The sequence below is a fragment of the Hippocampus zosterae genome, chromosome 18 (assembly GCF_025434085.1).
Source record: "Hippocampus zosterae strain Florida chromosome 18, ASM2543408v3, whole genome shotgun sequence".
In the NCBI taxonomy this organism is placed as follows: domain Eukaryota; kingdom Metazoa; phylum Chordata; class Actinopteri; order Syngnathiformes; family Syngnathidae; genus Hippocampus; species Hippocampus zosterae.
Window position 1 is genome coordinate 9,004,609 of NC_067468.1, and position 25,380 is coordinate 9,029,988.

A 25,380-nucleotide genomic window follows, 5' to 3' on the forward strand; every position below is an offset into this window, starting at 1 on the left:
CTTTGCGTTCACAAATGGCTCGTTTCTCTGCTTTTTGCTCAGAAGCCGCTGCTACTAGTAAAACCGAGCCATTGCTCCGTTGCTAATTACTACAGAAGAGAAAAAGCTTTCAATAGCCTCCGAGTGCCATTGCGTAAAGAGCAGATGCCGGCTGCCCCCTCGTCACATTTCTCTGCCAGCCTCTCAATAATAGTAAATAAGTGCTTCGTGTGCAAAAAGCAACAATAGAAGAAAAAAATCATCTTGGCACAAAATGAATAACTTGGTTGCAATACTATTCATTAGTCCAAAGAATTTCACAGCAGCCGCTTCTTTTGTGACAGACACACTGGAACCATGAAAATTCAGCACAATTTGATTCACGTGTACTTTTTCAAGTTACAGGATGTTGCCGGGTCATTTTGGCTTTTAAATTGGTGTATTATGGTGCAGCAATGCTCTGCCGTGAAAAAAAAAAAAAAAAGGTATTGAACATCCATACTTGTCATCGACTCATGTACTATAAATACTACTACATAGTTAGAGATACACATCCTCGGAATATTCCATTGCTCAACCACATGCTAAAGAATAGCAAGTTTTGCCAAAAGTACAGAAACATTGAACAGTTTGCCATCCAAAGGTTGAGTGAAGGTCATGTTGACCCGTCAATGTTAAAGTGCATTTTAGGTTCACCTCAAAACTTCACCCTGAAGACAAATAGCCCTAATTTTGGAGAGTCTTGTCTACATAATAGGCAGTGAGTCAGGATGCAAACATCTGCAGTGGCTTTTGTTTGTCCATAATAACACACGCGCGGTCATAACACCGACAGACCATCGGGCGGTAATTGCTCGGCTCCCCCTCTCCATCCTGCTGCTGATGAGGACTTTAACTGAAAGTGGATGTCACAGGCACCTGCGTAGTGTCACCCCCAAGAGCACGCCCTGCCATTAGGGCTTGTCTCATTACACTGGCCTGCTTAGATTGCCAATAAGGAAAATAACAATAATAACGCAAGTTGGGTTACATCAAATGCTGCGTCACTTGGACACGGTCTGCTGCAGCAAAATATTTTGTTGTAAAGGGAGGCGACACGCTCGTTTGCACAAGTAAAGTTATTTGTCACTCCCACATGAAGTTTACTGTAAAAACGGCAAGTGAATGACCCAGGGCTGAGGTGACGCCGGTAACGTGTTACCAAGCAACATGCTACTTGAGAATGGCAGCCATTTGCAGAACTCAAAAATGGCTGCCATTTGGAGAACGCAAAAATGGCCGCCATTTGGAGTACTCAAAAATGGCCGCCATTTCGAGTACACTACTAAAAAATGGCCGCCATTTCGAGTACACTACTAAAAAATGGCCGCCATTTCGGAGTACTCAAAAATGGCTGCCATTTCGAGTACTCAGAAACCACTGCCATTTTGAATACTCAAAAATGGCCGCCTTTTCGGAGTACTTAAAAATGGCCGCCATTTTGGAGTACTCAACAATGGCTGCCATTTCAAGAACTCCAAAATGGCCGCCATTTTGGAGTACGCAAAAATAGCTACCATTTCGAGTATTGAAACATGGCTGCCTAACACTATTGAACAAATGCTCTGTGTACTGGATTTTTTTTTTTTTTTATAAAGTCAAAGCCACCGTAACATTCTGGCATCGTTTGAACATTTAATCCAGTGCCACACTGTGGGAATCACACATCTGGTACGGGAATCTTTTTTTTAATTCAGGTTGCATCAAATTCTAAATGTGGCACGCAAAGTATTAGAAAGTGCTCTACAGTATTTTTCCAAGCAATCGCTGATGCTTTTGTGTCCAAGGGTGTGTTTGTGCGCACTGTTGATTCAAGCTGATTACTAGTTAAACCAATTACTGTGCCTTCCAGGATACATCTGCCTCCGTCCATTCCCGTCTAATCTGCACAGAGCTATTAGCATGTTACATTTGTGGCCAAAAAAAAAAAAAAAGATAGTGAGAGCGCATCAGAGAGAAAGTAAATCAAAAACCCTGGGCAAGGCACAACAAAAGAGACAATCGAGGCCTTTTATCTCATCAAGGGCAAGGTTGCCATTGCAGATGGATGGAAGAGGAACTCAGCTAACTGCAAATTGTAATTAGCACCACAAAGGAAGTCGCGGTTTGCGTCACTGTTTGTCTGTTATTGGATGGATGGAGATATTGATAGAGAGATAGCAAGGTAAGGAGCGATCGAGAGCTGGATCACTTTAGCGGCAATGCGTAAAATTCCCAAGTGCAAAAATTTGTGACATAAAGTATGTTTGTCCAACACCTGAGCTAATCAGCGCGTCGTTGCCATCCAGGCGAAAAGCGGGAAGGACGAGCGATTATCGCCAAGGTCGCGGCTGCTGCCAAAGCCAGCGCTCATCTCTCAGCAGATAACGACTCAGGGAGAAGGAAATTATAGGAAGATGGAACCATAGATGAAGCCCTCAGGCATCGTGACGCAGCTACTTTAAAAAAAAAAAAAAAAAAAAAAAACGGAATCACGCCTGCTTGCGAAAAATGGAGAGGGTAAATTAAAAGTCATAAATCAGCTGTACAAGAGGTAATCAATCATTGCTCCTCCACTCAGGTCCATGTACTTATGTACGTGCGTGCGCGTGGACAAGATTGACGGCCGCAAATGGTCCGCCATGTTTTGTGCATGCAGCGTCAGCTTCCCGCCAATCAATTCATCAGCCACCAACACCGAGAGGGAATAACAATCACATTTCCCTCCAGCCGGGCGGAAAACGTTTCATATGCAACGCAAGTGAGACGGTGCGGACAGTCAACAGATAAAGCGCATCTGCGAAAGAATACTTTAATGACGGCTGTGGCTTCGAAAGCAAAGTGGCCAACTTCTTGAGCACTTTTTGATTTGGCTTTCTTGAGGCTTTTGGGAATGTTTGTTCATGCCTGACTAGTTTGCTGAACTTCATGTAGCTTAGTATTACCTTCGGTGCAGGGCTGAATCTTGTGAAAAAGTGATGTCAAAGGAAGCCGTTTGAAAATGATGGCTGCATATTGGACTAGGGGTTAACATGAATGGTTTACATTCTGGTGTTCGGTGCTTCAAATCTCCCTGTAATGCTTGCTTGACATCGGAAAGCTGAAATTAGCCGGTTTTGTGGCGGCGGGCAATTGGTCGTCTCATGCAGGTATCGCCCTCTAGTGGTTTGTTTAAAGAACACACTCATTCCGAGATTCTCCCATCCCATTCAAATGTGCTAAAAATAACAATTCATTCACTAATTGACGTCCAATTTTCCACATCGACAAACATGCACCCAATATTGGGCTGCAATTAGTCAAGGTATTATTATTATTTTTTTAATGTTCTTTTATTTGATTGGCTTGTTGCAATGTTCTCTCTCTCTTTAATTTCGCAAATTGGATTGGAGTTCAAGATGTTCTCTCGCCAGCAAATGAAGTGACTTTGAAAGCGGCCAAGATGACAAAGCTGACATCTCGTTCCGGCTGACTTACCGCTCCGTGTCACTTATATTAATAATGTCTCAGACATGCACACACTCGCACAAACTCACACTTCCAGATTACACGTAGTGTGATAGGGGGTGAAAGGATATCTTTGATTGGAAAAATATTCCTTGCTTAACAATTATTTTGAATAATTGATTAATCTGTCGATTTCCATCCCTTTATTCAAAATCCAAAAACATTTCCCCCCAAATTGACAGTGCAGAAAATGCACTAACAGATGTTTTCTTTTTAATTATTCCATTACTGGTTTGGTCCGTAGCACGTTCTAAATAATCGATTGATCATTGCACCTCTACTTTTTTTTAAAGGCACGCGAACACTGCAACGAAGTCTCACACAATTGGGGAATGTCCCTTCTAGGGCCCCCTACTCGCAAGCTTGACGGAAATGAAATTATTTCCCTCTCGTTTTATTTGGCAGTTATTTCAACAAATAAATATTGACTTACACCCCTGCTTGTGTGTACTGTTACTTCCCACCACTGGTCATTTTTAAACTCACGACACAAAGATGAGTCATACTGGATATAAGGTGCCAATTGTGTAAAACGAATGTCATCTTTAGTTCCTTTATTCAGCATGTGTGAATGTGTGTGTGTGTGGGAGGCGGCAAGCATGCTCATTCCCCTGGCAGGCAAAATGTAATCTTTTGTGTGAACAGCAAGACGGAAAGAGAAAGTCGATGTACACTTCGCGCTGAACGGCGTTCTTTGGTGTTTAACGGCCACCACAGGGGATGGAAGGGGGATTTAAATTTCATTGAGTGGACCCACTAATGACACAAACGAAGACTCACACTGCAAGGGTGACACTATGGTTGCAGCTCAGGGCAAGATGTGACTTCAACGAGAATTTAGGAGGCAGGGATCACCACAGATTTCTTCGGGTTAAATTTAAGACCTATTTAAGATCATTAAAAAAATTATAGGCAATGAAAGCAAAAGTTATGTTTAAAAGCATGTCAAGATTATTTTGAATGTAATAAACACATGGGTGGATGATTTATCGATCCTGTGAACACGTAACACGTTTATTTGTAGCGCCTTACTCACCTCATTGAACTTCAGTCCTCAGCGCCTGCGGCGGTGCATCGTGGACAAGAACCTCACAGCAGGTGTTCCTTTCTCTGGGTTGAAGGGAAAACCAAAGCAAACATCACTGGTCATCTCTTTATGCTATATTTAGCTCCAAACAAGAGCCACCTTTGCTTTCAGACTCTTCCTTTTTAGGAAGGTTGCAAGTCTGAACAGAGAATGGGCTTGAATCCATGAGTTAGCTGGCCGCTGGGAATCAAGACGGTTAGCACAGTTAGCATAGCTAGCTGCAAAGCAGGCTGGGTGGAAGCTTCCCATCACACATTCTGAGAAGGATATTTAATAAGTAGACAAGAGAATGGGTCAACTTTTAAATAAATGCACCATAGAGCTACTGATAGCATTTTAGCTTGGCGTTGCTACTCAACATGTTTAACTTTTTTTTTTACTCCAGGATAAACTGCTACTTTCAAGGAAGATGTGAAAATGACGTTTTAAAAAATGCTTTATGCTAGCTGATGGCTGGGAATTGAGACAGTTAGCATAGCTAGCTGTAAAGCAAGTTAGTCGAAGACTCTTTCAAGAAATGCAATTCCTGATGGCATTTTAACTGCGGGGATTCAAGGTAGTCAGTGTCACGAAGCTAAATGATTTTTTTTTAGTTCCAAAACACACACACAGTCAACAACTGAATATAGGAGGCTTTAAAAAAAATTAAATCATGTTATACTTCTTTCATTAATGTTCCAAAGCAGTGACCGAAGAGTATAGAGCGCCCCCTACTTTTGTGGAGTGTCAACAAAATACCAACACAGTGACAAATCCTGTGCAAATATTTTGAACAAAATGAATATGAAACCCACACACAAGTTCATTGATTCATTATTATTATTATTGCTTTATTTTCGCCTTGCCTGACATTTTACACCTGCAACTACTCCATCACTGCTCTCCCCTTCACATCAGTCTTAACATTCCAAGATAAAGTCACAATATCTAATTTTTCAGCGGAACAAAAGGTCATCTTACAGATGCTTTTTTTTTGCTTTCAGAAAAATATCAAACTTTAGGGAAAAAAGGGTCAAGCATTTCTATCGATAAAGTCACAAAGTTTCAGGATTTGTATGGGAATTTTAGAGCTTCAGGAAAAAAGTTGCAGGTTTGAAAAAGTCATTCTTTTCACATTCTGACTTGACTCTTCACGTTACACATATCCTTGAAATTTAAACTTCACTCTGACATTACAAATTTCTTCTTGTAACATTCGGACTTTTGGCCTCTGTACAAATACTTTTTTTCAAAAATGTTTTTCTTGTAACATTCTGACTTTTTGCTTGGAAATGTGGACTTTTTCATGTACCAATTCTGAATTTTCTTAAATAGAGAAAGGACTTTTATTTTTTTTTTTTTTGGTGTGCGTTTACAGTTTTACAACTGTAAATTGTGGAAGCAGAACTAAATCTGCTGACTTCGAGCATATGTTTGGTGTTGATTTTCCTTCGTCTGACTTCCTTAGTCCTTCTATCGCTCATCCAACCAGGTGCTTGGCAGCCTCCCAAGATTGCTGCTCTTGGGATGAACAATCAACGAGAACGTTAACACTATCTTAAAAAACAAAAACAAGAAAAAAAAAAATTCTGGTTTGTTCAGGCATATAGTCAACCCTTGTCAATTTCCGAATGGGTGAATGTAGTGCAAAGAACTGCTACATGGGCTTCTTCTAATCCCGAAAAAGTACCTTCAATAGTGTTGATTTTCCTTATAAAAATACTAAATTTGTTCATGGACGAATGATGTGAACAACAGACGACTGTCTGTGTCGTGGAACAAATGCTGGAATAACTCAGAAAAGCGTGAAGCGTGTTCCCTTAACTCCGTTGCGGGATGGAGTGCTCATCCTGGCAATTTTCCAGAAGCTCGTCATCGGAGAAGCTGATGTGAAGGCAGGTATCGTTCACGGGGGACGAGGCGGGGGACTGGCCTTGAGATAAATCCAGATTCTCGTCACGCCCATTGCAGACCGCAGTCCCAAAAGTCCCGCGGTCCGCAAGGGCGCCGTCGTCCTGCAAAGGCGAGAGCAGCGACTTGGTCTCGGAGCGCACGCCAGAGTCGTCGCTGGCCGAGCAAGAGCTGCTGAGCGAGTGGAAATCGGCCGACGACAACGAGCCGGGCGTCACATCCGGGAAGGAGAAAAGGAGGCTGTTGCGGCCGGGCGGGCTTGGGCCCGGATGGTCCGGGCCGGGGTCCTGGGTTGAGCCCGGGGACAATGTCCGGCTGGCTCGTTTCCGGTTCAGGGACGGAGGAGGGGGCTCCAGCTTTGGGACGGGCGCTTGATACCTGCCAACCAGAGATTATGTCACGTTGCAGTGCAATATTCATACATTCTACAGGGAAGTATTCCACTTTTTTGTCTCCCCAAAAAGCCCTTATTTAACACTATATGGAATTTTTGAACAATATTTTGAAATTATGGGCTTTCACAATGTATAGGCAAATCACAAATTACTTGAGCGCATTCAGTGCACTACTACGACTTTGTGCACTGGCACTTCAATTTATAATGATAGTAACATCAATGCTAACTTACATTAGCTCATGTTAGCATTATGCTAGCAGATGTTTGTTCAATAAAATTTACAAGGTTTAGTTAGAAACTTTGGTGATTAAATACAGTAAAATGTTTCCTCTGATGTGTCAATTGTCCATTAAACTTGGACTGGTCGTAACAATGAAATATTTTGCCTCTGACTTGGAGAACTGCCGCTATAACGCTTACACACTTCCTGACAGCATATCCCAGCTCCATATCACAGATTTTCACCGATAGCGAGAGGCTCTTTAAACGGGGGCTTCCTCGTAGACTCTCCAGTGAAGTCAAATGTTATGAACGGTGTGCAAAGACGCACAAAATCGCAAATAACCTGGCTTGACAGAGGCTAACGAGCCTCGTTTTCCTGCCTCAGCATCACATGGGCGGGTGCGAACGCTACGCTGGTACGATCCCATTCTGTCTGTTGAACAAAGAAAGCGGAGGAAACACTAACAAGCGCGCTAATGGCTATGCAGGCCAAGGAAGTCTAACGTGCAAACCTCTTTGAGGGAGGTCAGGTCATTAAGATTTCATTCGCTTTTTTTTTTAATTCCCCTGGGCACTGCGTTCACAAGAATGATAGGGATGGAGAATGGAGCAGTCCTCGGACAGGGACAGGATTGAGACTGTTACAAAATGGACATAAAAGGAGTACAGAGTTGGACTATTGGCTAAAACGGGATTGTAATTCCATGCGGACGCCAGAAGATGGCGGCAAAGAATTTAAATTTGAGAAGATCATAAAGTATCAACACGGTGGATCAAGCACATACACAATCATGAAGTCATGTGCCGTAAATGTATTTGGACCAACAAAAGTATACTTTTAGTTTTGAACTGTCCCACCATCAAAACAGTTGAGGTGGATAGTGGGGGTGGGTTAGAGAAACAACACATCAATGGCTTAAACCACAACATTAAAATTCTACAAGATGGCATCAAAGTGACACTAGTATTGCTTTTGGGTTTTTGGGTGAATGGAGAATATGTTTGACCCAAAAATCCATGAATGTCCAAATTTGGGAATGAACTGACTCGAAAAGCTATTTCAGCCTCTTAATAATTAAATAAATAATTAAACCAGACTTTTTTCCCATGAGAAAAAAGAGTACTCAATAATATTATAATTGATAAATGCATTATGTCACGTATGTAAACAAATTAAACACTTTTTGCCACAATTTCTGCTTCAGTTAAATGGACATCGGCCGCCCGGGGGCAGTATGGTAGATATGTGAATATACATGGGCATGGTTACGTCTCAAGAAGCCACAATAAATTTAGATGTTCTTCGCAGATGATCAAGAATATATGTCAGTTGGTATTACATTGACTTATGTTGCCGCACCTCTTGTGCTCAAAAATCTTTTGCCAAAGGGGGTTTGTTGGCATTAAGCTAAACAGACAAAGCTAAGTGTTCGTTTTGTGTCATTGTCTTTGTTTATTTGACCATAAACTTCGATCAAAAGCTAGGCACTTCTTTTTGAAAGAATCGTTTGCTCCAATCGTTCACTCCCGTCCTTTTTTTCCCTTTCTTGTTTTGTTTTTTGTATCCCTCCAACCTTTTTATTCAATAGGTGTACTTCTCACCATTGAATTTGATTACTGGCTTGCGATTGTACACTACTGTTGGTCTTTCATTAAGTTTTTGCTCGTCATGAAAACACAAATACGAGGAGTGATGTTATTGCCAGCCAGCCAGGATATTAAATGAGTATATTTTAATATCTCGGCTGCTGTTTCAACACGCGACAGTGAGGGTCTCTAATGCCTTAAAGGCCGAAGGTGACTTTATTATAACTTCTTATGTCGGCAAAGCAGAACGTGCAGGTGGTAAAAAGAATTTTTTTTTTTTTAACGGCAAAGTATTTCCAGCACGATGACCTCGCCACCCCTATTTGGAATGCGAATGTAAAGTTGCATGCTGCTTGCTTGCTCATGATACTCACATATGGAGGAGGAGGAAGAGGAAGAGGGGGAGACGGAGAAGAGGAAGATGAGGAAAGAGGAAGAGGAGCAAGGCGAAGGTGGGCGGGTGGAGGGTTTTTTTGGGGTTGGGGGGTTGGGGGCATGTTTTTGATTTGATTAGAGGAGCAAGAGGATGAGCAGGACGGGATCCTCGCACCTGACAAAAAGAGGCGACAGTTAGACCACAACCAGCTACCACTTTCTACCTTACTGGGCTAACAGCACTACAACGTAAACACAAACACGACCACCTGTCCCAAAATTGATCAGCGTTTGTGTTTTTGGGCCCCGTCATTCATCTATGACAAGTCCATTATACATGAAGAGCGAAGTTATTTTAACTATTTATTTATTTTTTGCGGGTGTCGCAATGACTGCGGCTTGGCCCGCCGGATCAAGAGTCATTTTACAAAGCTTACAATCTTGTGAAGATGTGTGGTATGGAGCACAGGCAGCCGCTTCTTGATTGAGCGGCATGACAAGAATGAGAGTTGTTACGTAACCACAAACAACAACAACAACACAAAGAGGATGTTTTAGTTTGGCATGAAAGAGAGCGATCGGAAATATAGACAACGTACGCAGCGTGCCAGGCAGCACTGAGCGTAACTGTTTTTATGCGTTGCTGCTCTACGGGTGCCAAGTTGCGTGAAGGTTGACAATAAACCTAAAAATCTACCGTAATAGTAAATAAAAAAGATTTTATTTGTGGTACATTTTTACAATCCATGATGAAATTTAAAACGTTAATAAAGGCTTGGAGATTTGCCCTCTTCTTAAACGATTCCTTATGCTTTCTTGATAACATTTTTTTTTTTGGTCGGTCTGCAGCTGATAAGAAAGCACAACATTTTGAGTGGAAGTAGACGCTTGAACGGACGCAATCCGACTGGCTTCTCCTGGTGTAGCAATCTGCTTTATCGCGCTGGGACTTCACATTTGTAAGGGAAAAACATTAAGCGAGGAGGGGGGGGGCCGAAAAAAGTGGGGGTGGTAGTAAGGGAATGTTTTCCCTCATTGGTGGTTTCGGCTTTAAGGGGATTAAAAGCTCATTAAAAAGTAATTATGCGTTTGATGTTGGTGTCGCGGCGGAGAAAACATCAGAATTGAGCGTCGAGGGGCAATTTATGGAGATTAAATGTTGACTCAAGGCTTTCTTTTATGGAAAACGTCATGTTTGCATCCATCCTTTCGTTTCGCATCGAGCGTTTTAGAATGTTTGCAATAGGCGCCAGGATACGACCAATCACAAGTGCTGCTTGATTTTTTCTCTTTTTTTAATCCCCCACCCCCCCAAAAAAAACCTAATAAATAAGCCATCATCACTTCCACTTTTGCGTCCCCAAAGCAATCATACAACTTGCACACACGAAACTCAAATAGGGATTCAAACCCAGATTTTGTGACTGTGAGACAGACTTGTTTCCGTTTTTAAGATAATATATTTAAATGGCAGGGGGCAGGGGGGGGACAAATCTTGACCCAATGACTCTCATTAAATGTGTTATGCATGTGTGCTCTTCAATGATAGGCCCACGGTGGGGCACAACATTCCAGCGCCCCAAGCTGGCTGACGTCTCATATCGTAAATATGAATGTGACTGTTGAGTTCAAAACCGATTGAACGGATGACGCTAGTGAAGCTTAATGAGCAATTGCACTTGGCCATATGTCGGGATGCAAGGACCGGGTGGGGGTGGGCCAAACTTGGCCCGCCATGTCATTCTGTGTAGCCCATTATAAAGCTGGTTTCTCGGTGAGTGGCAAATGCTTGCCAAAGTAGCAAATTTTGGCTGCGCCAACTGTTCTGACAAAAATCAGGGGGTTGCCTCTGTCATTAGCGACATTGGCCGAAGCTTAGAGACAATTTGCAACATTTTTGCAACCTTTTATGAACCCTTATGAAACGCAAGCATTCATACTTCATGTTTCTTGCACAAACTCAAGTAGACACGTTACATTTATGTCATTTTTCTTGTGCTGACTACTCTATGAGGTGATGATGATGCCAACAGATGCGTTGGAATACTACGACTAGTCTTACTTTTCCTCCACGGTGGACGCTCTCCTGCTTGTGACGGGGACAAGCTCCTTTGACGCGTCGCCTTCCACAACATCGGCCGCCTGGACGAAGGGAAGGCAGCCGTCTCCCAGGCCTGGTAGGAAGGAATCGAAGCCGCCCGCGTCCGAGGAGGCGCGCGGCTCCTGTCTGGGCGTGGAGGTGATGATCTGCTCCAGGGCGTCGCCGCAGCACTTCTTCAGATCGAGAGAGAGCGGCCTCGTCGAAGTGGAAAGTGCTGTCAGACGACATTTCAGAGTCCGCATGTGAGGGTCTGTTCCTTAAAGCGCTGTTTCTCTGCCATTAGATCAAGTGTGTCCAGTTTTAAATAATTGTTCCGAAAATGATGACTTATTGATTACCATCTATGAAAGTGACATATATGGACACACAGAACAATTAATTACTCCTCCACTTTACATTATTACAAATCATATGTATTTATTTATATTTAGGACAAGGTAAAAGAAAAGTAGTTATTTGCCACCATCTTGTGGTAGCAATTGGCAATAATAAATTACAGAATAATAAATTACATTTCAATTCATCTGGCTGGTTACATGCTGTTATTTTGGTTGCCATTTTTATCTTGTCAGGAAAAAGGAGGCGAACGAGCGGCCGGGCAACTCACTCACCGCATCCGTTGAGCGGCGTCTCCCGCAGCTGAAGCTCCGCCTCTTGGCCGCCGGCAGATCCGGCCTCCAGCTGCCGGAGCTGCTGCACCAGCAGGGCCAGGTGTTGCAACAGGTCACGGTTTTGCAGGAGCAGCTGGTGCGAGCGCGCCTGCGCCTCCATGCGGGCCGCGCTCTCGGCCGCCATCTGATCCTTCAGCAGCTGCACCTGCCGCGCACGGAAACAAATTCGCAATCAGTGCAAAGAGGAAATATACAAATAAATAGACTACTCGCAATTTACACCAATGAAACCCGACAAAGAGATCAACCTTCTCTTATTTGCTGAAAAGCTTGCAATATGATGTTTTTGTGCTCGGGTGGAAGCTGTGACTAAGGGGTCATCTTGGTGCCAAAAAAAATGATATTGGGGTGAAGAGAGGAACTTCTTTTAGCCAGGATATAGCCCTGTCTAATGTAAAACCAGTGCTTTGGTGTCATCTTGGTGGCCCTGAACTGTGTTGAAGGAAGGCAAGGAAACGAAACTTCATTTCGTCGGGGCTTTAAGTGGTATAATGTCGCCATCTTGTGGCATTTATTGGAAACTCAACTTTTTTGCTAGGGCATTAATTACATGAAGATATGTTTTGGAAACAAGGCTCAGTCATTACTTTGTTCAATTATTATTTCGGACAACTTTAGCATCTTTCCATCAACAAGCAATAGAGTGACAGGCAGAACAATTAAATTGCTTGCCACTAGAAGAGAGAAGGTCCATTGAAGCCACCTGATGGCATTCGCATAATAAGAGGAACGTGCTCAAATAAACAGGCCCATATTTCACAGAAAGACGGTAAAGTGGAAGTTTTCGTTGTTTTCACAGAATTATACATTGTGACACTTTCTTTTGGAGGTTATATATTATGTGCCTCGTCTCCATAAAGGTTGGGAAGCACTTTTTGGCTGTAACAGGGACTGACTTGGATTCAGGCCTCTCGTTTGTTTCCTATTTGCTGCTTGTCACACCTGAGCTAGTGCTGCCACCTAGTGGCAGAACACAGGCATGTCAGCAACATCCTTGGTGTCTAACCCGCCAGAGAATTCAAAAGAATTGACTCCTTCCACAAATTGAAACACAATTCTACCCCCCAATGAAGCGCCTTAACTCTCTTCAACCAAAGACATCGCAAGATTGCAGCAGAGCTGTCAAAACAAAGCTCCTCGATCTTCCTTCAATACGGACCTCTGGTAGCAAGATGCCACAAGATGGCGCCAAAGCGTTTTTTAAAATTGCTTCATTTAGTTAGTGAGGCTTGTCTTAAAATAGGCGGTTCCCTCACCTGAGCGACAGCCACCTGCGTGTGCTGCTGCTGTTGCTGCAACTGTCGCTGAAGGAGCTGCAAATAGTGGCACGTTGCAAGAGAGCTTGCCGTCGAGCCCGGGGTGCTCGGAGACACGCCCTGGGATGTCACTGTGAACAAGGACTTTCCGGAAAAGTCCTGACCGCACACAAACAACACATTATTGGTTTGCTTTCATGGTGTGCTTACATATATTTCGCTCTGTAAATAAATAAGGGAAAACAACCGACTTGTGTCATGTTTAATGGCCAAAGTTGTTGCACCTACGGTGGCTTGCCGCTAGAGGGCAGTTGAAAACAAATGCGAATTTTGTCTGGGTAAGGCAAATATTGAATCGTCTTGCTGTTCGCACACACTATGTGCAACACGATGATGACAAGCAAATATTGTGAATTTGAAAAATAAAAATGACTAGATCTATAACCAAATTGAAAAAAGTAAAAAATAATTATGGAAAGTGTAAGGAAAAAATCTTGTGGGGGGGGGGATAAGTAGAAGTCCATGGATAAAATTTAAAAAATGAAAACAGAAAATGTAAAATATGTGATTCAATCTAAAATACGTTAGATAAATGTCTGTTTTTAATGGACAAAGAAGCTTTCAAGTGCACAACATGTGGGGAAATGCTTTGTAAAACTGTGAAAAGAAAAACAAAACATGGAAAATATGTGAAATTTAAAAAATGTAGGAAAGAAAAAAGTACAGGACATGTTTTCCTGTGAAAATGGAACATATGCACATGTCAAAAAGTACAATTAAAACATTAAAATCCACCCAAAATACCATGCCAAAAAAGAAATACAAATTAAAAAGCAGATAAAAATAATGCAAAAAATTGAGATTTTTAAAATAAAATGAATAAATAAAACAAGAAATGGAAATATGAAAAAAAGAAAAAAAAAGAGTCAGTCTTCAAGACAAATTAAGTCTTCATCAAATCAACCAATCAACCCCAACAATCCATCGACTCAATCCAAATAGTAGGAACGACTCGGTTTGATGAAGTTCAACCGCTGAGGGTGTACCTAATCAAGAGTCCACTAAGAGCGAGCTCATGTCGAACGTTTGACACTAAGCAAGAAACTGCTCAGTGTAGCACTTGCATCACTCAAATGGAAAGCTGCTACATATCGATGGCAGGCGCGCACGCTTGTGTGAGTGTGTGTGTGTGTGTGTGTGCGTGTATCTCACCATGATGGTGTGGCCCGGTTTGACGACGCTAAGCTCAGCCAGACTATGCAGAATATCCCCGACTGTCTTTTCACATAATGACGTGCCGGTTGTAGCGTCCTTGTCCTCCTCCTCGTCGCCTCGTGCTCCTTGACCATCCTCCTCCTTTTGCTCGGCGCCCGTCAAAGTCCTCCGACCTGCTGGCGGGTCAAAGCGCCCGAATGGAAACCAAATGGCTGAAAATCCGAGTATTGCACTCACATGACCATTACGGTGAATGTTTTGTGCAATACAGATACGAGCCATTCCAGCTGACATTTCCTGTTCACATTTTAAATAAAACAAAGAAAATGACACATTGTCTACTTAAAACAACCACATGACTTTGCCGTCATAAAGTCTGATTAGCTGAATGCTAACAAACAATGCAAAGCGCCATAGATTGGCTAACGGTTTACATGTATTTTTGTATGGGTCTACAGTGATCTTTTTTTTTAATCTGTAAAATAATACATGTCAAACGCCTACCAGACTCGTCGGCCGACTTGTCGCTCTGCCCATCGGCGTCCTGCTCGGCGTGCTGCAGACTCAGCTTGTGGCACACCTCAAAGGCCTGACCCACCGTCCGCACGATGCGAATGGCCTGCGCCTGTACTCATCGGAAAGCCGGACGGAATGACTTCAGCCGGAACTGAGCCAGCTTCCCGTGAGCGAGGCTTCAACCTGACCTTCTTTTTGGATTTGAAGACATTGCAGCGGAACGAATTGCTGGAGCCGTCTCTGGCGATATAGCTGAAGATCTTCAGGTCTTGGGAGTCATGCGATACGTAGAAAATCCTGCAAGGTAAAGACAATTGGCAAACTTTCAAAAACTGTCAAACTCCAAGTGTACGTCTGGAAATCAAAAATACATGTCCAAACACGGAACATAAAAAAAAAAAAAGATACAAATAAATCTACATTGAAAACCAGAAATGTGCACCTCCAAAAAGTAAGAATAAAAAATTTTTTAAAAAGTGCGAAAATTAACAAAAATGTAAAAAAAAAATTAAAAGGTTCATCAAGGAATTACGAACCTGTAAATAGGGTCGTGCATGATGAGCATCTTGCTCTCATGCCACGTCCACTCTTTCCTCTGCGGGCAGAAATGGCGTTAGCGCGTTAGCATTAGCCGCAGTTCTCGGTCCGCTCACATCGGCGAGTCACCTTCTGTTTCTTGCGCAGCAGCACCTTGACGCCGTCCACCGACACCACCAGGTTGACTTTCTTCTTCTTGATGTTCTTGGCCTTGAATTCGTACTGGATGAGAAAATATGGAGAAAAAAAAAAATAGGCACGGTTACAAAAAGCTAACTGGGACGCTTAGCAGGAATTTGGACAAAATGGATGGAATTGACAGTTAACAAAAGTAATTCATCTATACATAAACGCGTCCTTTGCTGTCTCATTAAAAAAATAAAACAAGAAGAATAACAACAAATATATGAATAAATTAGAACATGACCTCTAAGTATTTCCTCAAATCTATAAACCTTCCCCAAAAAGCTTTTGTTTTATTCTTGCTGCCTTCCCCGCCCAAATGACACTGTGCCACTTACATGCTAATTTTCTAGCATGCAATTTTCAACACTAAGTGACCCGCTTTGCCACCCGCTGCCCCCCCCCCCCCCCCCCTGTGATTAAAGTCTCAGCCCTCTAAATTATACAGAAGCCAGTCCCCGGGAGAGCTGATGAAACAGAGAACAGCTTTGCAGATGGACGACAGGATATACATCAATCTGTGTCACACTGATTTTCTTCTTTTTTTTTTTAAATAAAATATTTTATTTAAAACATTTTTATTTATTAATTATATACAAATAAGTCATAATATGTTTTAATTTATGAAAATGCAATAGTGAGAACAGTTGGAATTTTCATGAGGATAATCAATAATTTTGCAAGCATTAACTCATCACTCAGAATTTTTTTTCTTTCAAAATCCAAACAATGCATCAAAGTTTCACCCAACAACAAGACGTCGCCTGCAGGAAGCCTCTTTATAATTCACACTCTCAACACCACCAAAGTCGGATTTTGCAGCCTCACATCCAAAGTATGAAATTTTAATAATTGCTTTCTTTTTTTCCCCCTCACCCCACGCTGCTCAGTGAGTGTTTTGAAATATTTATGCTTGGAACGCGTCGCAGTCATGGATGCTGGAACAAACAATTAGAAGCTCCAGATGTCAGCGTGCCACGTTCGATCCGCGGCGAGGCGACGCGATGTGCTTCCTTCGCTTCGGGGGGGGGGGGGGGGGGGGGGGTGTAGTGAGTGTGAAACCCGCACGTAACTAATGATGCCAAGTGAGCTGCCGTGCCAAGGTTGCGCTCGTTTCAACGAGCGTGCGAGATTTGTATCGCCCGATTTCTGTCGGCCATTGCTGGAGAGCAGCGCGTCGGGGCAACTGACTTTCTGTTTTTGGGTTTGTTTAACTGGACGTGTTCACCGCCGTTTTAAAAGGGTGTAATTCATGGAAAACACACAAAAAAATATCTAATAATAAAGACAGTGTGCCACTCAAACGTGCTAATTTCACGCACCAACCAATTAAAGAACGGCTGGTTAGCTAAAAACACTGGGTAGTGAAATTAGCGTGGCATGAATGTACTAATTTTGCTTCTTTAATGCGTCATAAACTAAAGGTATCACAATTGTATCAACACAAAGTATCAATAGTTTGTTTTTAGTGTTGAAAGGATTTTTTTTTTTGGTCTGCTAACATAAATTTGTGTAAACTCTATGCTAATTTCTATGAGCCCTTGGTTTACATTTCGCATTACAGGTTAGCATTTAACTAGCATTGCTGGTTTTTCTTTGAGCAAATTATATTTTTGTTTAGAACATTTTGGTGGTTTAAAATTGTGTTTACATCTGTTTTGTTGTATGTGACACCAACTTCAACCGGCAGTGATAAAAAAAACGTGCCTCATCTCTGATTTGGAGAATTGAGCAAGCGAGAGTCTTTCATTCTGCTTTCATCAGAGTGCGCCTGTACAGAGATATCAAGGTTCAAAACAGATGAAGTAATGTGGCGCAACCTTCCTTTCCACTTCCTTGAGGCAGCGTACAATTCAGTCACTTCACAAAACCACTTGAGCCATTGAAGCTGCGCCGGAGCCCACAAAAGATCCTGTAGATTGCTGAATCCTAGCAACCGCTTAATTACAATTCACAGGATTTGGGGACTTCCCTGGAATTTTGGCCCTTTTTTTGGTTGGGGGAGGAGGGGCGGTTACAAAGAGATGACTGTTGGGAGAAAGGGTGGGCCCAAGAGTACAATGGACCCCCGAGAGGACTGGCTTCTTGGAATAAACAGCTCCAAAAATGCACACTTAATAAATTCCTGTGCAAATACTGCACTTATGTTTTTTTTTTTTTTAATTCAACACCTCAAGCCAGTTTCACTTGGCTACATGAAATTTGGAATGCACGTCTATCATGAGTAGACCCACAAAAAAGCCTCAAAAAGCCATGCCCAAAAAGACACAGGAAGTTTGCCGTTTTGATGAGAAGCAGCCGTCTTCGGCTCCTTTGGCCAAATTACAGAGGTTGTTGAAAGTTAAACTCCCCCTTGCAAGAGATTCCGATTGCTACCGAATTTTAGCCGTGTATACTAGACTTATGAGCGGCACTAAATCTTTGACATTTGGATGTTGGGTGTAGCAAAGCAGCACACTTTGATGACTTGCCATAAAAAAAGAAACTTGGCCAAAGTTTTGAAAATTCAGTCCCTGGAGCCAGTTTCACTTCCAGTAGCAACATGAGGCACGTTTAGCATGAATGAGGAGACCGACAAAAAAAGTCTCAAGAAGCCGTGCACCAAAACACACAAGAAATTGGCTATTTTGCTTTCAAGCCAGCATTTCAAGGTCATTTTGTCATTTCCAGTGGCGCCTCAAAACTGAACTAACCAAAAATTTGTCGCACATTTTCTTAAGAGACGGAAAGCACAAATTTACAGATATTTTTTTTGTTTTTGTTGTGGAGTCCAAGACCGAACACACTGATGAAATTTCACGGCTGACCATATAAAACTAAACTAATGTGAGTGTTAAGTGTCACCTATAAATCTCTCATATGAGGGCGTGAGATGAGAGCTGGATCTTACACATACACACAGGCACACGGCGAGCAAAAATTTATTTCACATGCAAGATGCAGGCAGAAAAATCAATGTTGCCCCGAAGCGTCATGCATTATTAACAGTGCTGGCATTTAGCAACAAATGCACACAAATGGGAACCCTTTAATTGCACCGGGAGGCTTTGCAATTTGCCACATTTTGTGGCACTTGCATGATGAGAGTGCCCGTGGGCGACGATGCGTCCTTTCCGGGCCACAAAATCTGTGTTTCTCAGAGTGCACTTTTACAAGGCTCCATGTGCAGAGGCTACAATAGGTTTAATGTTTGGCATGCTAAGATTGCTCCTTTGTTTTGCCTCTGCAACCACCCCCTCAAAAGCCTCCTTTAAAGCCCCGCTCCACCCCCCCCGGGTGCCCGAGGGACGGCCTGTCCTTTCACGGCACCTGTCAAAGAAGCACTGAGGCATGGAGCCATTCTCTGCGCAGAGTCCACTCCGCCCAATATTTAGTTTATGGGGAAGCCTGACAATTTATTTGGACCGATCTTGTCTGCAGCATTAAAGTTTCTGTGATAGTCTTTGAAATTTGACACCAACAGAGGAAAAGTAGGGCCCAACAAATAAGCATTCCTATTTTTTTTTAAGTCCAGGCAGGCTTCATCAGTTCACGCAACAAGGCAAGCCAGGTTAGCGCAGGCCTGTGCTTTCAGAAATTCACCTGTCACGGGTGAAACATACACTCAGCAAAAAACTGCAGCTCACACTGGCTAACACTTAAGATTTTTTTCTTAACAGCAGTGGGACTTGCATGGTCACATAAAGTCAGACTTGCTGAACAAACAGACCAAATGATTGATTGTGCTGATCTACTCAAAAATGTCCACTCCGATCAGTTGCTTTGACAACGACCTTCCCGTCAAAAGCAGCTGAGTCGTACCAACTTGAGTCGGATAAAGGAAGCTGGAGTGTTTTTCAACCTTTCGGAATGAGGAGCTGCAGGAATTTCTGGCAAGTACCCGCTCTGTCCTCAGCATGACAACAATTCTAGTACTCTGCAGACGCATGGGCAGTGGTGGTAGGGTGAAAAATGTCTTAGCCTGTTCAGTTTTGTAAAAACATTAAAGAGATTACTAGGTGCAGGAATTTCTGGAAAGTGCCGGCTGTGTCCTACACATCACAACAATCTCCGGGATTCTTCATACGTCTGGCCTGTGCGGTAAAACATCCAACGGCAGCTACTTTTGCAAAGATCCGAAACCTTCGAACAGCAGAAATGGTTGGCAATTGCCGGCTTTTACTTACATGTGACAACAATCTCCAGTATTCTACCGGTTGATGTTGCCGTGGGTGGAGCATGAAAAACATGCTATATGTTTTTTAAAAAAACATTATGGAAGTCGTACCTGCAGGAATTTCTGGCAAGCACTGACGGTGTCCGAAATGTAATGGCCATTACATTTTGTAATGTAATGGCAATTACACAATACATTGCTGGTATTGTAAATATGTCTGGGCTGAGGGGCGGGGTCGAAACCAGCTCAACTTTGAATTTCTAGCAACTTGTGGCTTAGTCATAGACGTGACAACAATCACCCACATTTATCATTCATCTTAAGTTGACGTTAATTATATATTAAAAAAAATATTACAATACCAATTAGTAGCCTGACATGCGCATTACACTGGACAGCATTTCAAAATCAAAATTGAAAAAAAAAAGTCAAAGCTCAGGTGAGCAACAATGCAGGAATTTCATGACCATGACCTTTTGCCTTGAGTTTTTGAGAAAAATCTTTTGTTTGGGCTGGAGTGAGCGCATTAGATATCGGCGGCGCAGCCCCAGGTCGGAAGATAAGAGTGTGTTTGTGTGTGCGTGTGACATGATGCTGCGAGAGGAGGCAGCGACCATTCGCCACCCGCTTGTCCGTCCAAGCGTTGTCGATTGTCCTGTTAACTGCTCTTTGCCATTGCTGAAGTTATTCGACGAAATGCTTCAGCGATACAGTTGTGCTCAACTGAAACCTCGAAGATTGAGGAATTTCTGGTAAGTATTGGCTGTGCCCAACACGTGACAACAACCTTCAATTGTCTGCTGTGCGACTGAAGGATGAAAAACATCCGAGCCGCATACATGAAGTGGCATTTGAGTCAGGCTTTATCCTTGCCCATCAGAGAGACAAAAGGCTTCTTAACATTTGAAGCTTATCCACTGCACTTCTAGGTCAGCCACTATGCTAGCGTACATCTGCCATTAAAGCCTGAACCGGTGAAAACAATGACCCTCGTTATGGAAAGCCCTACCCCCGCCTACCAAGGGGGGAAAAAAAACCCTAATACATATCCGGTGTGCGTAACATTTGAGTGCACATAGAACAAAAGGTAGCGGCCCCCCGCACCGCCCCCCCTCCCCCACTTTCCACCAATCTGCCGTCTCCCGTCTTGTTGTCTGAGACATGCTAAAGTGTTTTGTTGACAGGATTGTCCAACATGTTGTGCTCACTGTCCTACATTTTGTCAATGAAATGCACGACGCGGGTTCCCGCTGTTGTGTCCCCGACACACAATGAGGTGGGAAAAAGTCAATCCCTCTGGTGGGCGAGTGTATTCAATCCAATGGCATTTCAGCTCCGGCGGGTTGCCGCGTAAAAAGAAAATCAACTGGAATGACGTGAATGTCTGCGGTTGGCACGGGCTCATTTAATGAGAGTCAAAACGAATCGATTAATCGAGAACTAATCGATCATCAGATTAATCGACAACTATTTGAATCATCGAGTAATTGTTCACTGGCACCGTTTAACTTGATATTGCCCTAAACCACTGATTTCAGCCTCTCAAGAGTAATAATTCGTGGATATCTGGAGTCATTTTTTTATCCACTACAGAAAACATTATACACCCACCTCCCCCCAACACCACGCCCAAATGACCCTGACCAAACGCATCACTCGCTGCCGCAATGCCGCTTGTGCTCTCAACAAAAGGTGATCCAGGCGGACTGAAGGGTAAAAAAAAAAAAAATGAAGAATGAAATTCCCTGAGAGACTCTTGGCAGTCGGAGAGAAAGGAGGCCTAAAAAAAATCCCATTAGGGGCCAAGGGGAATTCAAAGGGGGAAGCGCCTGTTTGGCCCTTCGCCTCGATCTATTCCTGTCCACGCTGAGCAGATAGCCAGCGATGGGCTAAATGGAGGTGGCGCTATTTTGGTGGGAGAAGAGTGAGGGGACGGGGAGTCTTTCCATTTGAGATCTTCCCGTAAATCCAAATGAAAAGTGGACAGCGACACAAGCACGGGGCATTCAAAGGCGCTTTCTACGCTGCTAGGCAAAGAGAAAGCAACAAAACTCCTCGCTGAGGAAAGTAGCCGAGTGGGCCACAATGGAGAGCGGCCTCACACGCGTCTGAAAGGATCGGCGGGGGGTGCGGGACATTGTGACTCGCCGTGTGAACGGCAGGTGCGCAGCTGAGCCGGCCAATCAGAATCAAGAGATTAACTAAAAAAAAAAAACATTTGGCAGAGAAGACTTATTCAATCACGTGTTTTGTAACACTAAGGGAGGTGGCGCACCCCGGAACACGGCACAACAGAAATGAAGACTTTAATTTACACTCTCGCATTTGGTTAAACCATATCTTTCCCCTTTTCATCTAGATGTTGGCCTGTTTTACTGCCACTTCTCCTATTGCTTCAGCAAATGGCACAAGTTCAAGGACTGTTGATGTCTTGTCATCCCGAAAGATTTGGGGGGGAGAAAAAACAACGGCTTCTGACCAAAAAGCAAAGAAAAAAAAACATATCAAGAAACATATCAAGCAGAAGAGTGACTTTGAAGTTAATATATTTTTGTGTTGTGTACTTTTTTGATATGCTGTACGGTATTCACTCCATGACCTGTCATCTTTTCGCTTGATCACAACTCTACTAGCCACCACAACACATACTCTGCTTCTCGTTCTTTCTACCCTGCATACACAAACTGTTGGGGTGTGAGATGCCTCAACTTGTCTGAGCTCTCACATTTCTCTCAGTCACTCTCAACAGGATTCACCGCCTAATCTTTATCTTGGACTCAAAAGCAGTGCAAGTCACAGATCCAAAGCGACTCAACACCAGCATCTACAGTGATCGTCCAGTGATCGTCCAGATCGTCCAGGTACAGTGACCATCATTAAGAAACGGTTTGCAAACCTGAATTTCACAAACAAGCTAAGTGATTCCTTTTGGTCTCAAGAGTTTAGGAATCCCTGTTCATGGCCTGCTGAGATTGCGACTCCATGTGTTTTCGAGAGCGCCAAATGCAATTGATAGGCTAGGCGCAAAAAGCTCACATTCAAACTCGTTGCTTGCCACCTTGCAAACATGCCCAAAAAGCTCCCAGATGAATCTAGATGATTCCCCACTAAGTTGGGGAGTGATGCGACGCTCATGCATGTTTCAGGGGATAAGCGCACATTTTGGCCTTGCCAGCCGGCATCTCTCAATTACCGAGTGGCACGTTGGGCGCCAGCTCGCTCAGTCGTGCTTAAGAGCCTTGTCGTGTCGGAGACTCGCCAGGCTCACTTAGATGACAACCCGCTCGCCTCATGCAGCTGTGCGCACCGTCTCTGGGGGACCGCGGTGGAGGGGCTGGGGAGGAGGAGGGGGGCAAGGGAGGAGCGACGGCCCCACCGGGACACGGACAGCGGGAAATAATAACCACGTGTGAGTCTGTATGTTTGGTGTCTTATCAGGTCATCTCCTTACCCGGATCCTCCTCATGGCCGCCACAATCTCCATGCGACTGTTGGGCCGCGACACGTCCAGGCTCCCCACATACTGCAACACACGCATCACATTGTATCAAATGACCATTTTTCATTATACCCCCCCCCCCCCCCCCAATAAATAAATAAATAAAATACTCTGTAGCACACATGTGGAAGTTTGGGGTGGGGGGAAGAAACGTCCTGGCTGGATTCCTATGAGGACATTGCATATTCTCTCTGTACCTCAAGGCTCCCTTCTAGTGTCCTTAAAATTTCCAAAACTTTAGAGTATACGAGTAAAAAAGATGTACCGGTAGTTGAATTTCAAAGAAAAATCGTGAGTTGGACTGCGTCAGTGTTAGTTTTCCTTATCGGTATTTTGAAAATGGTCAAATCACGGGTTAAAAAAATCCTGCTTTGAAGCACGACATGATGGCAGGTGGTCTCGTCAATGGGTTAAGCACCCTAAGTAAGTAAGACAAGCAATCCAATCTCATATTGAAGGTAATTACAAAGTATACTCGGGTCCTCTAAAAGCTGAATTCTGTTTTGCTGAGAGCTTAATAATTGATGGCATATACACAGCGAGTTGAAAGCAAAGTCTTCAAGCAATCTTTTGCCCACAAACTCCTCTTATCCTGCCGCAAATAGGCACAATCAATTTTAATGCATTTAATGCACTTACTTCAGTAACCTTTGGGATTAATTGTACTTTTCAGAGCAGTTCTATTTTTATTCCAAATATAAATTTCAATTCATTTCCCCATTGGGTTTGTTTTTGTGGTGGGGAGGCGGGGCAAATTTCGTAAATAGATTTTTGGGGGTACGCTTCTCACCAGTTACTTAGTTCCTGACTCATATTTTTCTTTCATTGAGGGGAATAGTGTTTTATTTTTTTTACTTTATTCATATAATTAAACACTACTATTAATTAAGTACAACAATTGTTTACTCTTTCCACCTGTACTCACCTGATACTCAGTACTTGAGTATTATTTTCACCCAATAAATTACTGACTTTAACTTCAATATTTTGAGAACTATGTTGGCTCTTGCTTGGGTTATATTACTGTAAAAGTACTCTTGCTTAAGTACAATTTTTGGATACTCTACCCACCTGTGCTTTACAGTTGAGCGCTACAGTAATTTTTTTTCCTCAAGTTTTTTTTAAGACTACGTTTCACCTTTAATTGAGTCATCATGTTCAAAAGCAACACTACCTGAAAAGTTTTGTCTACTCTCTTCATCGCTATTTACCAATTAGAGTCGGGGTTATTTTCCGGCGAATACTTGCTCAAGTGGTTATTTTTAGACGACTTTTCACTTTTACATGAGTCATCATATTCTACAGTCTGAGAATCGTTCCTTGAGTACAAATTTGGCCGACTCCAGCCACGTCTGTAGTGTGTGTAGCGTGCGCGTACCTTGGCTTGGAAGGAGATGCCATGCTGGTAAGCTTCCTCGTTGTGCAGAGGCAGCCTGGCGTCGGTCACGTCGTTCACCAGGTTGTAGCGGTTCCTCCTGGCCGGCATGGCGCAGCCCCCGCAGCCGCGGCGCGGACCTCACAACAAGGGTCCGGGTCGGCGCTCCTCCTCGCCCCGGCGGCTACTGAGCATCGCGGTCGCTCCGAACCGGAAGGAGAGAAGGAGAAGCGTCAATGCGGTGCTCGTAAATTAGGCTGGGTGATGGCGTCCGTAGTGGTGGGCTGCGGGGAGGGGAGGGGGGTCGTGCTGCAACACAAGGCAAGCAAGTCGGGCTGGTTGGCGGCTGGCTGCACTTGTCTTGGCTTCCCGCACAAAGCAAAGCTTTCAATGGGGCAAAGTTCCACCGAATCCTTCAGTTGGGAGGCATGCGCGCATTCTGCCCACACTCGAGCTCCCCCTGGAGGCCAAATGTGGAGACGCTTGCGAGACGCAAGTTGCAGCTTCGAATGTCTTGAATGTCACGTTACGAATTATACGAAGTGTTAAAATAATTAATATTTTTAAACTGAACGTAATCAACATAAATTACGTAATCAAATAAAAAACGTGTCAAAAGCTGTCAAGGGCTTGAGCAACGACTGGGGAAGTAACCAGGAAAACCAAAATCTACTCTACCACCTTTACTCAGCACTTGAGTCACTTTTGACTAACGATTAATCACATTATTATTTGTAGTGTTGTTTTAATTTCCAGGTAACAGTCGTCGTCCTTGAACGCAATATTTCAGTGAAGGAACAAGGCCAAAC

At 43.4% G+C, this 25,380-nt stretch overlaps 2 protein-coding genes across 8 annotated transcripts in view; both read right to left on the reverse strand.

Annotated features, from left to right (window-relative positions):
• garnl3 (GTPase activating Rap/RanGAP domain like 3) overlaps positions 1 to 4,911 on the reverse strand; it is a 38,035-nt gene extending 33,124 nt beyond the window's left edge. For all 4 annotated transcript variants that reach the window (XM_052050595.1, XM_052050593.1, XM_052050594.1 and 1 more), the window contains exon 1: positions 4,541 to 4,911. In XM_052050595.1, coding sequence (XP_051906555.1) covers positions 4,541 to 4,545 — 5 coding nt within the window. In that variant the 5' untranslated portion in view covers positions 4,546 to 4,911. The remainder of the gene's footprint in view (positions 1 to 4,540) is intronic.
• Positions 4,912 to 5,399: 488 nt separating this feature from the next.
• Positions 5,400 to 25,305, reverse strand: si:dkey-34e4.1 (carboxyl-terminal PDZ ligand of neuronal nitric oxide synthase protein). Of its 4 annotated transcripts, none has more exons than XM_052050663.1 (11): positions 24,575 to 25,305; positions 23,149 to 23,220; positions 15,488 to 15,580; positions 15,358 to 15,416; positions 15,010 to 15,118; positions 14,810 to 14,930; positions 14,303 to 14,478; positions 13,091 to 13,249; positions 11,775 to 11,979; positions 11,125 to 11,377; positions 5,400 to 6,859 (listed from the first exon to the last, which is right to left on the reverse strand). In XM_052050663.1, the coding sequence occupies exons 1-11, from the start codon at positions 24,680 to 24,682 to the stop codon at positions 6,391 to 6,393; spliced, it is 1,824 nt and encodes a 607-aa protein (XP_051906623.1). In that variant the 5' UTR covers positions 24,683 to 25,305; the 3' UTR covers positions 5,400 to 6,390. The 4 variants fall into 4 exon arrangements, with proteins under 4 accessions (XP_051906623.1, XP_051906622.1, XP_051906624.1 ...); XM_052050662.1 differs by having other exon boundaries at positions 14,303 to 14,481; XM_052050665.1 differs by lacking the exon at positions 5,400 to 6,859 and adding an exon at positions 9,179 to 9,237 and having other exon boundaries at positions 14,303 to 14,481.
• Between the last annotated feature and the right edge of the window lie 75 nt (positions 25,306 to 25,380).